This window comes from Lycorma delicatula, chromosome 4, assembly GCF_047948215.1.
Source record: "Lycorma delicatula isolate Av1 chromosome 4, ASM4794821v1, whole genome shotgun sequence".
Lineage (NCBI taxonomy): Eukaryota > Metazoa > Arthropoda > Insecta > Hemiptera > Fulgoridae > Lycorma > Lycorma delicatula.
In genome coordinates, this window is record NC_134458.1 from 64,102,823 (window position 1) to 64,119,244 (window position 16,422).

General features: G+C 30.7%; 1 protein-coding gene across 5 annotated transcripts in view; it reads left to right on the top strand.

Annotated features, from left to right (window-relative positions):
- Positions 1-200: 200 nt before the first annotated feature.
- The window catches only part of Rcd6 (Reduction in Cnn dots 6), a 64,869-nt gene continuing 48,647 nt past the window's right edge, over positions 201-16,422 (top strand). For 2 of the 5 annotated variants that reach the window (XM_075363154.1, XM_075363158.1), the window contains exon 1: positions 204-526. In XM_075363154.1, the coding sequence (XP_075219269.1) occupies positions 443-526 (84 nt within the window). In that variant the 5' untranslated portion in view covers positions 204-442. Of the gene's footprint in view, positions 801-1,306; positions 1,537-16,422 lie in introns of all 5 variants that reach the window. The other 3 variants (XM_075363157.1, XM_075363156.1, XM_075363155.1) reach the window with 3 other exon arrangements.

Consider the following 16,422-nt stretch of genomic DNA (forward strand, 5'->3'; position numbering starts at 1 on the left):
ATACGAAACGAATAATTATGGACGTAATTATTTCATTTTAAATCAAAAGAATATTTACCCAAAACCGAAAGAAATGAACATCGCATCAAACGTATCAAATAAACATAATGACAGAAAAACAGACTCTATTGTAAGAGTGGATTTGGATTTGTAACTTTATCCTCTTGACTAAAAAAAAAAAAAAAAAAAAAAAAAAAACAGTGTAAAGAATCGAGTGCGTACAAAAGAGAAATAAAATCATGGTATTAATACGATACTATCGTATGCGAGGCAGCACTGTTAGAAAGAAATACGTATTAGGCATGTAAGAGTAGTACTTTCATTTATTCTTATTCGGTATTCAAACGGAATCGAGTCCGTGACGCACGACCGGTAGTATGTGAACGTCGATGATAATCGTTGACCACCACACGACCTTACTTTTCATTAAGGTGGAGAAAAAATGGAGGAAATTACCGGCCGTCATCAACTTTGCCGATTAAGACAGGAATCAATCAGAGGGAATCGTTTACAAGCTGGCAGTAAGGTATGAATCGCACCTACATTCCAGTCGCTAGTGACCGGTGGCTTGTGTACCATCAGCCGACCGTTCGGTCGTACATCGTTGTTTTTAATACTGTTAGCAAGTGTCAATTTAAATAAAAAAATTAAAAAAACGGATTATAATAGTATTTGTGCTATACTTGAATGATTTTAGTTTTTTTATTTGTGTACGAAAAATAATTGGATTTAAATTAAATAACTCATTTTCAACTACTTTATTATTACAGGATAAACGGAATCACACTAACAATTTAACAGTATGTTTCCTTTGTTATAAAGAATAAATAATTCATAAAATTAAATATTTTAATTATAGTTTATATAAAAATAAAAAAAATAATTTGTTTACTAGCCACGCGCGCTGACACACACTCACACATAACATTTATTTTTATTATTACTAATATTTTATTACTCATACATCTGAGTTATAGTCTATCGATTTTTTATTAATAAAATTACGATCTTTTTAAATTTGCGGATAAACAAAAATAATTAAAACCGGTGTAAAAGTATTCAGAAAGAAAATTAATTTTTCGTTTTAATAATGTTTTGTAGTATCGATATTAAATTATGACAACAGGTATATAATTACGTTCAACGTAAGTTATTTCTTACATTCGAATGCAGGCCGCTATATAAATTCAGTGCGGTAATTCAGTTTCTGTCGCCCAAGGTCTTATGAGATATACCAATGTTTACAACACTTTATTAACGTAATACATTTGTTACTCTAGAAAATTATTCCATTATTATTTTGCAGGTAAGATTTTTTTTTGAGTGAAAAATCTTTTAAAACTTCGGCTTTAGAACGAAAAAGTTAACAATAAATACGATATCAGTTTGATGGTGAATCGTGCTCGAAAAATGCGGTTAAGAAATTTAAACGTTCTCGAATTCGATACAATATCGGTGTGAGTTATGGCATTATTAGAAAGATGCTTCTGCTGCAGTTTGGCGGTCGCCGCTTCTGTGATCGGAGTATATACACTGGTAAGTTCCACATTTTTTATTATTTAAATTATTACTATTAAATAGGCCCCTACTAAATAGAATACCTGTAAACCGAAGTAATACGGGGGAGCAGTCCTCTTTCTTTCAGAAATTTCAAGAGAACTGATAATCTTTTTTTAGAATTCTCTTGAATTTGGAGAAACTGATACGTCATTTCGGATCATAAAAATATATTACCGTAAAAAAACTTTTTATTTCCGAAACTCTTTCGTTAGGTAAGGGAGTACATTTTTAATCCCGTTAACCCTCATAGGGGTGGGAACTGAACGAGACTCCTGTTTTGAAAAATTAGTTCGCTCCGCTTTTCTTCTTTAGGAGCGAATGAAAAAATTCAGTTCTTAACACTAGCTTACTTTCTCTAAGAACATCCATGCCGGGTCACAAGTTTCCTCATTTTCCTATCTCAACAACTTTTTTCCAATCCGAAATAATTTAAACCTTTTCAATAGTTAAAGTAATCGTTAACTTTTCGTAAAGATCTCTAAGGGAATAACTTTGCTAAATTTCAGCTTTTAGGTATTCGGGAAGTCGGACGATCAGTGATGAGCAAGTAGGCGGAAGCTTTTCTCATTTATATAAAAATACACCGAAATCCATTTATATTTTAGGAAAAACTTTCTGAGCGCTGCCTTTTTTAAAGCTAAATATTGGCTTTCCAGAAATCCGCATATGTTATTCTCTCAAGTTATCGTCTTCGAAATAACTTCTGTAACCGATGACTTATGGCTAATAACTCGCGTACCCAAAGAAAACAGAGTTCGAACGATTTGATTTAATGTAACGTTTACTTTTTTTAAATAATTAAAAAGCAAAGAAAAGTTCAACATTCGTTTCTGGAGAAAAGAAATATTCCAAAAATTTAGTTGGCACTGTAAAGTGAAAAGAGCTACATTACTATTTATGTTCATAATTTTACATAAACTTTTATTTTACAAATGGAAGATGAAGGCCTCCTAATAATTTAAATTACTCTCTCTCCTGTAAGTATGAAATAAAAGCTTTTTGAAGATATAGGCCTATTATTAGACAATTTTTTTTCTTATTTTAACTAATCTTTGTTTTATTACATATTCGAATTCGTCTTTACAAACGCTTGGTATTTTAAGATCGGTTCATTCATCCGTTCGAAATAACTCGTTCAAGGATCTGACGGCGACTATCACGGAAGTTAAATGTTCCCACGCACACCGCAATTATGTGGGAATTTTTCATAAATCCATTCCTGATTTAATTGTGAGTACATAGACTAGGTAGAAAATATTACAGCAGTCTTCTTAATCCTAAAAATAAATTTAATATGTGCAAATGAAAACTGCCGTTCTCGCCTCGATTTCACTTTCATGAGAACCTCTACCGCCTATGCGGATTTAAAATAGGTAGATAAGCGAGTATAACTGGTGTTACGTGTAAGACTGGATAATCGTATTTACACGCAACAGACGTGCTGAAGTATAATTAATACAGATTTACCTATCAAAACTGTACATCTACCTTAAAACTATTCGAGCCAGGCGATTAAAATTTACGTCCGATCGTTCCCTCCGTCCGATCGGTACATATAAGTTAAAGTAGTAGGCCAAATCATCGATCACCGACGCTTCCCTTTTATTAAAAGGAAGGTGAAATTCCTTACGATTGATAAGAAACCGATTGCTTACTAACGCATTACAAATCCGAGTTCATCTGAGTCGTGAAGGCTTATCGAGCGGCATATCTTAAAAGGTTTATATGGCATACGTATTTCGTTTCTTTTATATATTTAACACGAAAAATGTCCGACGTAAAAATTGCTGTTTTTCAAAATTAATTGAAGACGATTAAATTTTCATTCTTTTTGATTACAAGATTGCTAGATCATTCGACCTTAAAATTTTAATTATTTTATTCGAGTGAAGTCGATCGACAAAATGCTATGATTACCGTTGCACGTTTTCAGATTTAGAAGAGAAATATTTATTAAAATTTCATCCTCATAAGCCGAACATTGTATCGAGTTATACAAAGATAGATCTGTTGTCTGGTTCGGTAATGATAAATATTGATATTTTTTAGGTAAAATGACAATTATTTTTGCAAAAATTAATTTGCACGTTCGTAAATATTCTCAAGAAAAAGTTAAAATTTTTAATTTTCTAAATTTACATAGTTCATACTTATCAGTACCAAATCACGACAACCCATATTTATTTCTTGAAAACTAGTTCTACTTTTTGAGGGAGCCCCAGAATTAATATTATACTTTGGACAAGAATGTACGAAAGCATAATAAATATTTAATAATGATGACAAGCTTAGTGTTTTATAAAAATGCTTCAAAGCAAAACAGAAGTGTGATTTTGTTGCAAAAGAAACCGATTTGATCTTCCAAAGAAATTTTGTCATCTAATAAACACCCAAAAATGTACGCTTTATGTGGAACAGAAATACTATCGCTGACAGTAACGAGAGTTCAATTTGCAAGAGTAAATTACATAAATCATCTTAGTAAAACAAGAGGCGTTTTTTAGGAGCATATGTCCCGACGCTAAAAAAAACAGCTATAAAGATAGGTATATATTATATTTAACGTAATGACATTCGTAGAGGACTTTATACTTTTCAAATAGATTATTTTTTTATATTCGTTTTGCAACGGGCGAAATTTGATGAAACATATCTCTTGTGGGAGAAATTGTAAATGACGTTTGAAATATTTAATATTAGTATTTTCAGAGGTCATCTCTAATAAAAAATTCGGTGTGGGGGAAAGGATCTTATAACTTAAATTTGATCAAGAAAACACTATGACATATTTGTCAAATTTTCGTTTAAGCTAGCCTTCACGATAAATATTTTTCAGTTCGTTTTTCATCCATGATTATACCAATAACTATTAAAAATAAAATTGTAAATTTGAAGTATCCTGACGAATATAAACGATTTATAATTAATCTTCCTTCCAAATATAGTGGCTGCGGTGTCGATACATTATTTTTCTTTCGTTTGGAATGTAATTTTGAGTATGCATGTATGAAAAATGATCAGAAGCATATGCATACAAAATGTATTATTATTATGTTTTTATTTACGTTTTTGTTATGTCATAATATTTTGTCTTAGGTCAATAATAATAAAAAAAAAATTAAGTGAAAGGAAACAAAAATACAGCCGATATCCTTCAGCAAAATCAAGATAAAAGATATCGTTTATTGAGCTATTTGCTACATTCGTTTTTAATAATTTTCTTTGCTGACGAAATATTTACTTTTCTTTTTGATTTAAAAAGTCGTGAAATCAACAATATACTTCAGGAATCGGTGTGTTCTTTTTATTATAGTTTTTTTATATTTATATATTTGATTTGTATAATGATCGTTAGATAGATGTTAATAAAACAAGACGTTTCAGAACTACTTCACGGTCACATTGAACCACTCTTTCTCATCGAATTTATTTTCATGTTATAAAGAAGGAATACAAGTCGAGTTACAACAACTAAGTTCTTAGTTTTTTAATTTTTCGATAATAAATAACAATATTCTATAATTTTGACTTTACAATGGCTTTAATTTCGGGTGTGGTACCAAACCGGTACCTTCTTAACATGCGATTTAAAGTTCATCCTCATATTTTTAACATTCAATTTAAAATTCAGATAAAGTTGGATCAAAGTGTATTAATTTCTATATTTTATTCTATTTCGATTAGAAAGTAGAATACAGCCAGATTAATACAAAATCACAGTAAGTTTTAGGTAATTCTAAATAAAAATGTTATATATTTATGGAAAAAATAAGGATTTCTTTATGGCGGCCAAAAGTTGTTTTTCGAAGAATGACGTTATCTTGCTGTTTAATCGGTTAATTATTGCGTTATTTTCATAAAAGCTTGAAATGAAATATGTATTAATAAAAATAAACAATAATTCTCTAGTTTTATTACCTCGTAAATTACGACGTTTATACATAGTCTTATATTTCATACTGTACAAATTACTGTAAAATTCAACAACAGAATATTTCTTTCTTTTCTGTAATTTGAATATAAATTATTTATTTATTTTTAATCATTTTTTTCATAAATGAATTTTTTTTAAAAAGGATAAATTTAAAATATTTTCGTAATCACATTTTCTAAATATTTCGGTAATTAAATAATAGAGAAATTAAATAGTTAGTTAATTATATATACATACTTTTCTAGTACATATTTTAGTAGTATATATATATTGAAAATCAAGTGACTGATGTTTCTACTCCGAATAATACCATGAATGTACAATAATGTACTTAAAATATCATGGAGTGTAACTCGCATTAAATACGGTATAGCATTTCTGCTTGGAGGATTGTTGATACTTGAGACCGGCAGAAACTGTGATAACCATTAATTACTCTTTACATGTCGTCTTGAAAAATAAAAACTAAGTTTCATGGAGACAGGTAATATTCTTAGCGTTTAGAAAAACTATGGAAAATATTCTGCCGATCATGTAAGAAAGAAAAGTAGAATTTTTTTTCAGACTGTACGAGACGTAACGTTTTCTAGCATTTATTCTAGCACTAGGATCCTGCCGATAACTGTGTTCTTTGTTCATGTAGTTACATCCGGCTTTTATGTGTATCCGTGCTACTTCCCTGGAATTGATCGGTCTGCCGGTGTGGAGGATAGACAGAACGATAATCCATACCGATGAGCGCTTAACCTTTACGTTACCGCGAACCCTCAAGTTAAGAGTAATAATTAAACTGTGAAATAATAATTTAAATTAAATTTTAAAGTAAAACTATTCGATTCGGTTACCATCTCTACAACTTTAATTACATGTAAATTTGGATCACGATCGGATCCGTTTATGCAGTAAGAACAAGGAAACTCTTGAAATAATTAGCGATAGTAGTCGAACGACTTTTAAAATTAAACGACGGTTAAAATGAGCAGAAAAATATGCGCTCGAGTTCGGGATAGTGAAAGAGCTGAATCATTGCTTTTTTCTTTTTTGTTTATTTCGATATAACAAAATCAATTGTTCACATAAACGCGACATCCAAATAACAGAAGAATCGGTTCGCTCTCAAGAAACAATATTTAATTTGTTACTGAAGATTCGAACTTAGAACTGATTTTTATCATATAACTAACCGTTTTTCTGGAAGAGGGTGTCCTCAGAACGACTTTGTATCACCACTTACCAAAGTGTTGAAAAAAACTTCTCACTAACGTGTAAAGGGACCTGACACCATATCAAAATTTCAAAAATATATCTGTAAAACACCGACAGGAGTACTGTAAATTAAATTTTTTCCTGATCGAACAAAGGATTTCTGTGGTTTTCCTGAAATAAAATCTAAATAACTGAAGAGTAAGATAAAAACATGATCTGAATGCATGTAGAAATTATTAAGGTAATAATAATACATATTATATAATATTAATACATATACATATATACATATATATGTATATATGCATATATACATATATACATATTATATAATATATATTATTAAGGTAATAATAATACATATATATCATAACGCTCGGTAAATAAGCCCGTATGACAAGTATATGTTAAACGGTTCACCTAATCGCATTATATAAAAAAACTCAAAATATTTAATGATATGTGTGTGTGTCTACAGTAATGGTGGCCAACGGCCGTAAAACCTAGAACTCAAAAACAATTTTCTTAAACTGTTTTTAATTTTAAGTACTCTACAAAACATAGTAAATTAAAGCTACTAATAAGTCCCAAAATCATACAGATATTACTTACAGCCGAAAAATTTCTTGGAACGTTACGTTTCATATTAGTCCAAATATTATCAAAGAAACGTCCCTTTTCGCCAAAATTCCTTCACATTTATATTTATTAATTTCATTATTCTTCATGCGATATCAGGATGCATATAAGAAGTTTCAACGTTTACTGTTGGCCGGCCGGTTCAGTAGTAACACGGATGACAAAAAATCATTCTTTTTTAACAAAATCGAAATTATTGATAAATTTTAAATAATATTTTAACGATTAAATTTAACTTAAAATTTTATCGGATAAAAAATGTGCACAATATCAGTTTTTGCAAGAATATAATTAGACGATTTGAAGATAATAATTTAAAAAATAGAGCGTGCAGTTTAAACAGTAATATAGTACTGTTTTACGCTCCTCCTTGATGCTTTTCATTTTTTCCGACAAACGTCGATGTCCTTATCCGGTCAAAGATTCTTTCTCTTATACGTAGGCATACATATAAGAATTCATCTTTAGTTAAATTAAGAGGATGTACTACACTTGTGCAGAATAATCCAGGTCGGGTTTTAATTTTTTTTATTTTGAGGGAATTTCAAGATTATTCTTTGCTTTGAGGTCATAGGATTAGATAGATCCAGGTACAACCTATCGTTTAGAAAGGTAGTCTTATTTATCTGTATCTATATATATATATATATATATATATATCGGTTTCTTTTAGATTAGCGACAAGAAATAGCAGTTCTAGTACAACTAATTATTATTATTAAGGATATTTAAATTTTTATTTTAAATGTAATTTCAATCTAAATGTACTGTAATGTTTAGAAAGGTTGTTTTGTTTACCCATATATATAAAATTATTTATTTTATATGTATATATAAGAATTTATATATACATACATAAAATTTCTGTTAGACTTGAATGTACAAGTAAATATGTATCAATTATCTTGTTATTTTTATTTTGAGACAGTTACAAGGTCGTTTTGTGAGATGGATATACTATCTGCTGTTTTCTTATAAGAAGTTATTTTTAATTTGTCTTTTAATTCGATTCATGAAATGATATAACGGGCATGAGCTTCCGGAGCGCTCTCCACGAATCTGAATAATTTAATATTTATAAAAAAAATTTATATATTTTTAAATAGCGCGATATTGTGCAGTTATTAGTATTGAAAATCCTATTTAAAAATTAACTGAATGTCCTGATCCTAGAAATAACAGAATTAACTTACTGTAATGAAATCGATTAAAAATAATAATCAATATTTGACACGTAGATATGAAAATTAACGAAACAAAATCTTAAATATTTATTGCGACAAACTCAAAGATTTTACATTTTTTTCTCTTTGACGCACTCCACCCGTTTCTTCTTTACCGATAAATGATCAAAAGCAGAAACATTTTTTCAGGCAGCTGTACTCCTGTATTTCTGTTTTCATAACGAATTTCTGGACGTTCCGAAGATCGTTTATAACCACTTCATCTGTTAGCAGCGGATATTTTTCTACTTTCATTCCTTCGGTTTTTTTCTTCTGATCGTCAGCTAATGTATAATGCAAAGGCTTTTTAATCAAATAGGTCATCTCGTTTTTAGTCGGGTGGTTTTTAAAATCGAGGATCAAACATTACAGTCCAACCATTAGTTATACATTAATATTTTTACCATCTCATTATAAATATAAAAAATGAGCGTTTCATTACAGAAAATGAAACCGGGAGAACAGTTTGTAACCGTTTCATGAATAAATAAATTATCTGAAATTTTCAATTCCGATGGAATATTTTATGAAAACCTTTGATCGTAAAAATCATCATAAAAAGCGACTAAGGTTTATTGACATTCAACAAAACTCACTTAAGATAAGGTAGTCGTTATTCCTTAATTAATCTCGCTGTAATGTGTAGACAGCATGACGAGAAATATTAATGACATCCCTCACCTACTTCGAGTTCTTATATCTTTACCGCGGTACATGGGTCAACACGATACACCATCACCGACTGAAATGACTTCCCGAGATAATTTGCATGTCGAATTGCTGACCGACCTCATAGGGGGTCTATCAAAGGTATCTAAAAAATTATCAATATCTATTCTTGGTAAACAGTGGACAGCCATGGCTTGATAGTTATGTCGAATACTCAGTTAAATCAAATTCTTCCGGCTGATTGCTGAATACGAGTATGTCCGACCGGCTTAGTACTCAACGTCCTACGATTATTTACAGGTACGCCACAATTTCTTACTCTGCGTATGATAACTGATAGAAACCGATACTGATGTCCGTTGCTATGATAAAATTAATTCCTCTTTCCGGTAGATTCATTCTACGTTCACTCGAGCGTCTAGATATCTGAATGCATACTTTCAATAAAAAGTGATATAAAATTAAATTTAATTCTAATACATAAAACACCGACACATCAAGTCGGTTATGTATATCAATTTATCGCCGTGTTAAGGTTCTTGTTGAACATCTTGTAACCATCTCGAACCGATTTACAGATCTGTTGTTGCTCTCTAGATTAAAAAACCACTCGTGGGTCAAGTTTTATGCCGCAGAAAACTTTCTATTAGTTCCACTTTCTTGCAAAAATCGACAAAATTCTTTCTCGGTTTCGACTTAATAAGGATGATTTCTATCAAACGAGCACTAAAATTTTGTTTAGATACGGTTATTGTCATTTAAACCGTAGTGACGTATGAAAAGGATATCTTAGCGAGCTATTGAGGGAAGTTTCACGAAAGTAGACCTTGATAGATCTGTAAGGTCAGGTGTAGTGCTATAACGATCAGGGTACATTTAAATTCAACAAATCGGAACCATTTTTTTATTAACTAGTAGCATTTCGAATTAAAAGTAGCATAACCCTGTAGTCGCTTTACAGATATACTCTGATTAAAATGCCAACCCTGATTAAAATGCCGTATTGTACGCAAGAATCAGCAAAATTCTTTATTAAATGCAATATTGTAATCGTAACGAGTTAGAAATAATTTAATCGAATAAATTTAATCAAAACAAAAATGGATTTGTGTGGCTTAACGGCAGATATCGAGAAAGTAGCCTCAAAAATAGTCGAATAAGATAATTTTTAAACGATACTTAGCCGCTTGTAAATTATTCTGTTTATTAAGATCATGAATCGATAAATTATAGACAAGTTAATAACTTTTTCAATTGTTTTAGTTAAATAAGTTTTACTGCGCTTTTATCTTTATACCTAAAGTTTTACCGTTTGTCTGTCTGTGCATTTAGTATTTTTAATTAATCTTTCGCTGGTTATTTTTTTTCTTGGATAAAAACGTCGATCTAAGCTGTTTTCCGGCTTTCGTAAACGAATAAATACATCGCGTCAAAATAGTAGAATGATTTATTGAAATTCGATACGTATATTTATTTTAATTAAAAACAAAGATATTTTAGAGAAAGATTTTAGGGTTCATCCGAATATAAACTTATATTCTGAACGGGACCCTCCCTTCTTGATAAAAACTTGAATTTTTCGCTCACGATTCATTTTATCAAAACTCACTTGGAACACTATTACGGCTAAACGTTATAGAAAAAAACCTCTCGTGCACTTTTTAAGATACCGTATTTTCACTCGGATACATCCCTAGTTGCGGTATTACCTATCTACATTTGATTTACTCTACGACTAAATGACGTATTCCCACAGCACAAAGGGCAAACCGGGGTGAATTGAATCTAGGGACGGTGGGAAAAGATCCAGTGCCGTTTCGCAAGAAAGGAAGTCGAGGGACTGCGGCCCCGACAGACAGTAGATATATATATTACTACTCGAATAATATTATTTTCTTCAAAGTAGATATGAACGCCTCTCGTTCGAAGTTGAAAATGATGTTCGTAGTAGTGTTTTGTTAGTTACCGACAGAATTAGATTTGGCAACTATCATCGTTGATAACAAGTTTCTGGGTGTTTTATATGTTTTTTAATAAGAAATAAGGCTGCTATTTTACGGTTTTGATTTCTCGATCCGTTTTTATTTTTATTATTTTATTTGTCATCATAAGATAAACCGTTCGGTTCGACAAAAGGAGTAATCATACATTTATTATTTAATAAATTTAAATAAGTGATCAATTTCATAAGTGATTAGTGTAGAAGTAATCAGATAAAACATTCAGGACGGATGAATGCTCTTGAATTTCTGAACTCATGTTCATTTGTATAATATTTTAAAGTTCATTTATTATTTTTATTATACATTAACTTTAAAATATTGTATAGATACATGAGTTCGGCAATTCAAGAGTGTTCGTCTGTCCTGGGTGTGTTATCTGATTAGTGTAGAAGTAATCAGATTTACTTCTACAATTATCAAAAAGTGTATATCACTTATGAAATTGATGTATAATTTTTTAAGCAGAGACTTGAAGATGTAAAATCAATTAAGCAAAATATAAATTAATAATCACAAAAAATGTTACTTAGAATCTAAACCTAGATTGACATTTCAATTATTAAACTCACAATTCTAATTTAAAGTGGAACTCATTGTAGCGGTCGTCGCATTTCCTTTGATAACTAGAAGGTAACCCGGCCGACGTAGACTTGTAACCGGTCGGTCTACTAGTAAAAGTTAAAAGTGGGACGACTTTCGCTTAACCGCTGTCAGCTGTTGACCGGTTTTCTGTTCGCCTGTACTTAGACTCCGCCTCTATTGATAAGTATTTACATCGACATTCATTCTGTTTCAGCATTCCTCAACAAGCTATTTATTTAAAAATCCGAATACTTATTCCACACCTATAATAATAATATCCATATAATACACACACACACACACACACACACACACGCACACACACACACACACTTTTTCGCTTGGCACAGTCACGCACTAGATTTTAATTCGTGTCTACTAAGAAATTCTTAAACATTGTGGATAATCTCGTTTGCTGAATATTCAACTAACGAGGAAATTGTAAGATTCTACCAAAATTCTTTCCTGCTACCAAACGCCTCGATATTAAACCTATTCTTGATAAATATCATAAATTTTAATCGCTACTATTACCATACGAAAAGAAAAAAAATATATATTCACATCCTTCCTTATATTCTTTTAATTTATACTATATATATATACAGTGTGTAGTGTGTTTTACATTTGTATATTATTACAATCTAGCTAATTTGTAAAATAATTTTTTGCGTTGCAACTTAATTCATTCTACATAAATTTCAACACTAGTTCAATGATTTAAATAAATAATCATGTTATAAAAAATGTATAAAATTAATTAAGTATTCAATGTGTGTGTGTGCGTGCGTGCATGTGTGTGTGTGTGTGTGTGTGTGTGTGTGTGTGTGTGTGTGTGTGTGTGTGTGTGTGTGTGTGAGAGAGAGAGAGAGAGAGAGATGCACGATTAGAAGAAATTTTATGACCTGAATTTCACTTAGTATATAAATGTAATTATATAAGACGTAAAAATCACTTCGATTTACTGACCAAATGAATGAATAGCTTTAATGAGTTTCAATCTATTAGAAAAGTTATTCTATATTAGAAAACATAAATGAAGAAAAAAGAAGTTTAACATTTTATTTTCGGAAAGTATATGTATTTTATTTTTTAATTCTGAATTTTATAGTAACGAATGATAGTTTAACTGAAATGATCATGACATGGAACAAAATATTGTAAGGGCACCTAGTATTTGTATGTGATAAATAAACTGATATGCGATGAATTTATTTTAAACTGACTCCAAAATATTTTTAAAAAGGTTGGATTTTTAACGATAGAAACACACACACACATATTTATATACACAAGCGCGCACAAACACACACGCACACACACACATATATATATATATAAAATTTTGTGCTAGAAATTGTTAACATTTTAAATAACAAAATATGAGAACAGCCGGTCGATTTTGAGTGCAGATTGTCTGGAATTTTCTATTTCATCTAATTAAAACCATTTGTAAAATTTGATTACATTTCCACTGTAATATTCTTCAGACATTATATCATAGCTGTAGAATTTTAACGAGAAACTAAGAATCGAAGAAAGGTATAACCTGCACCTCCGAAATCCTATTTCAGAGAAACTTTAATGAAGTTTTTGAAAATGTCTTCTTTATCGCATTCTATTAGCTTTCATAAAAAATAGTCGTTTGCTTTTGTTTTAAAATGTATTCGACCAATACTAATCCTAAAAGAGAGTCTGTATCTCCGATTTCTGACCAATTATAATCGTTTACGTCGAAATAAATTATTAGAGTTCTTAAAATACATTTAAAAACTATTCGTTTGACCCTGTTTGTGTGTACTTTTGTAATTATTAAAATAAATTTATACAATTTTAATAATTAAATCGAAAAAGAAAGAATTTAAGCTTAATGTTGAGGAAGGCGTTCGCAACTCTTGCGAATGCTTTCAGCTTCGAAATATTTTTTCGATTCAGAAATAAATTAACTAAGGCTATTTTTAAAATTATTTTTTATCGAATTTCATCAAATGACACAAAAAGGCGATCGATTTATTTTATTTTTACAGCGTTTTAGAAATAAGGAAGGGCACAAAGAGCACATAAGAACAGGATTCCGGGAAATCTGTATTCCAAACGGATTTGGAGAGACAGACGATCGATCTCGATCGCCGATCGATTTTTAGCTTATGTGAAAAATAAAAAAAGTACCCTTGACATTTTATCGCCTTTAATCGATATCGGTAAAGTTATCTATAGCGTCTATCGAGAATTTACCGATATTCAAAGAGCCGAAGAAGTATCCGATAGCCGGCGACTTTCTACCTCCTTGAAACATTTATAACCGATTAGACTTAAATAGCAGAAAAGTTTTATGAAAATTGTTATTTTTATGATACCGAAAAGGTTATTTTATACATTTGATCTGTTTAGCATTTTTCGTAATAATGTAGGAAATTTGAATTGAAAAAATAGCCGAATTATCACGACTGTGTCTTAACCGAAATAATTTATTGTCGCTCAAATGTGGAAGAAGAGGGGAAGATGATCGAAAAGATTTCCTTTAATTTTTGTTATTATTTCGCTGTAGTTTTAAATTAAGCGTTGTTCGTTAATCACTACAAAAATTGTTACTATTTTTAATAATTCTTACCGTTACTCCGACTATAAGAACCAATGAAAATCTACATTTCCTACACACAGTATTTTTGGACGAATGAAAACCGAAGAGGTAAATTTTCTGTAACGGTTACCATTCTAACTACTTTGAGCCAAACTCGATTGCATCATTGCCCCTAAGAAGAAGCGCTGATTTAAAATAGTCTAAAGAACCGACTGAACATCTTCATGCCGTTATTAACGGCTGAAACATGATGATTTAATTTAATGAAATTTGCGTGTAGGAATCGCTAATTGTGGCGGTGGAATCGCAAATAACGGGTATAATTTTTGTATTAACGAATGAATTTATTTAAAAGGTATTTTTGAAAAGAAAAATGAGATTTGAGGGAAAACACCAATTTTCTCAGTTATTCAAAAACTGTAAAGAGTCTTTTCTATTGTCATCCATCTCGTGTCATGCTCATGACTTGTAATGTTATCATTTCAATACTAAAATTCTTTTGGAATTTTGCATAACAATAAGTTATCAAAAACAGATTGAAAATAAAATCAAAATAAGATGTCTCTGATATTTTTAATCATATCGCTTTTATATCCTTATTCGGTTTCATTTTTCGTGATGTACTGAACGGTAAGCGTCATATTTATTATGTAAAGCTAATTTATACCATCGGGAACATTTCTAGCCGGGAGAACAGACAACTGATAACTACGTCAGGTAAAACTGATCCAGCCTTTTAACGATTAACCCACCGGGTTGGTCTAGTGGTTAACGCGTCTTCCCAAATCAGCTGATTTGGAAGTCGAGAGTTACAGCGTACAAGTCCTAGTAAATCCAGTTATTTTTACACGGATTTGAATACTAGATCATGGATACCGGTGTTCTTTGGTGGTTGGGTTTCAATTAACCACACATCTCAGAAATGGTCGAACTGAGAGTGTACAGACTACACTTCATTTACACTCATACATATCATCCTCATTCATCCTCTGAAGAATTATCTAAACGGTAGTTACCGGAGGCTAAACAGGAAAAGAAAGAAAGAAAGAAAGAATGAAAGAAAAAAGCCTTTTAACGATTAAAAATTGTGTATCCCTTACACCACACTTAATAAATATGTCCGCATTGTCGTGACAAGACAGCATTTGACCCGTTAAAAAAAAAGGAGATGGTTTGAATTAAAGCGAAAGTAACAGATTATTTGATGCAAAGAAATAATCGCTGGTTTCAAATCAGAAGCGTGGTTTTTTTTCTGTAACCGTAACTTTCATTAGTTCGCCGATTCTTTCTGTCCGAAGTAGGCTCTGTTTTTACTGCAGCGAAAATATTAATAACATTAAATATAACCGACAGTTTTATTTTTACGTACTATACATACGCTGTAATTAGAATACTGATAACATTAAAAAAAATATCGCGTGTTTAGTTTCGTTTATCGTATCCTTTTAATACAATTGCTATTGATATTAATTCATAACTTGATGTGATGTTTACATATTTTCAACGATTCCGATTACACATTTACATCGATAAAAATAGATTTAGGTTACAATTAAAGACGAAATAATTTAATTGTTCAATTGTAACTATAATTTAATTATAATAATATTATTATCAATAATATTTTTTTTTTATGAAAGCAAATAAATAATTATTATCGTCATCGTCAATTATTATTATTTATTTATTCATAGCAGAACAGTTGTAACCTGGTACGCTTTTTTTCTATGTTTAATTAAAATAACGTTAACAAAATATAAGGAAATAAAGAAATAAATGAGTGCAAAGAGGCAGGGTATAAATAAACGAAAAAAACGATGTGAAGTTAAGATTGAACTAAACGAAGGCTCATACCTTGAAATCGGTATGACTCGACAAAGTTTAGAAAGCACAGTTGACTCACAAGGTGGGGGAAGATCTCTGGATCGGCAATCGGTTTCTTTCTAACTTTGGCGTCCTGTAGCGGTACACTATCCCCTTCATTGTATTACTTGCAGTGCCGACATTCCTTGAGACGCTCCGAAT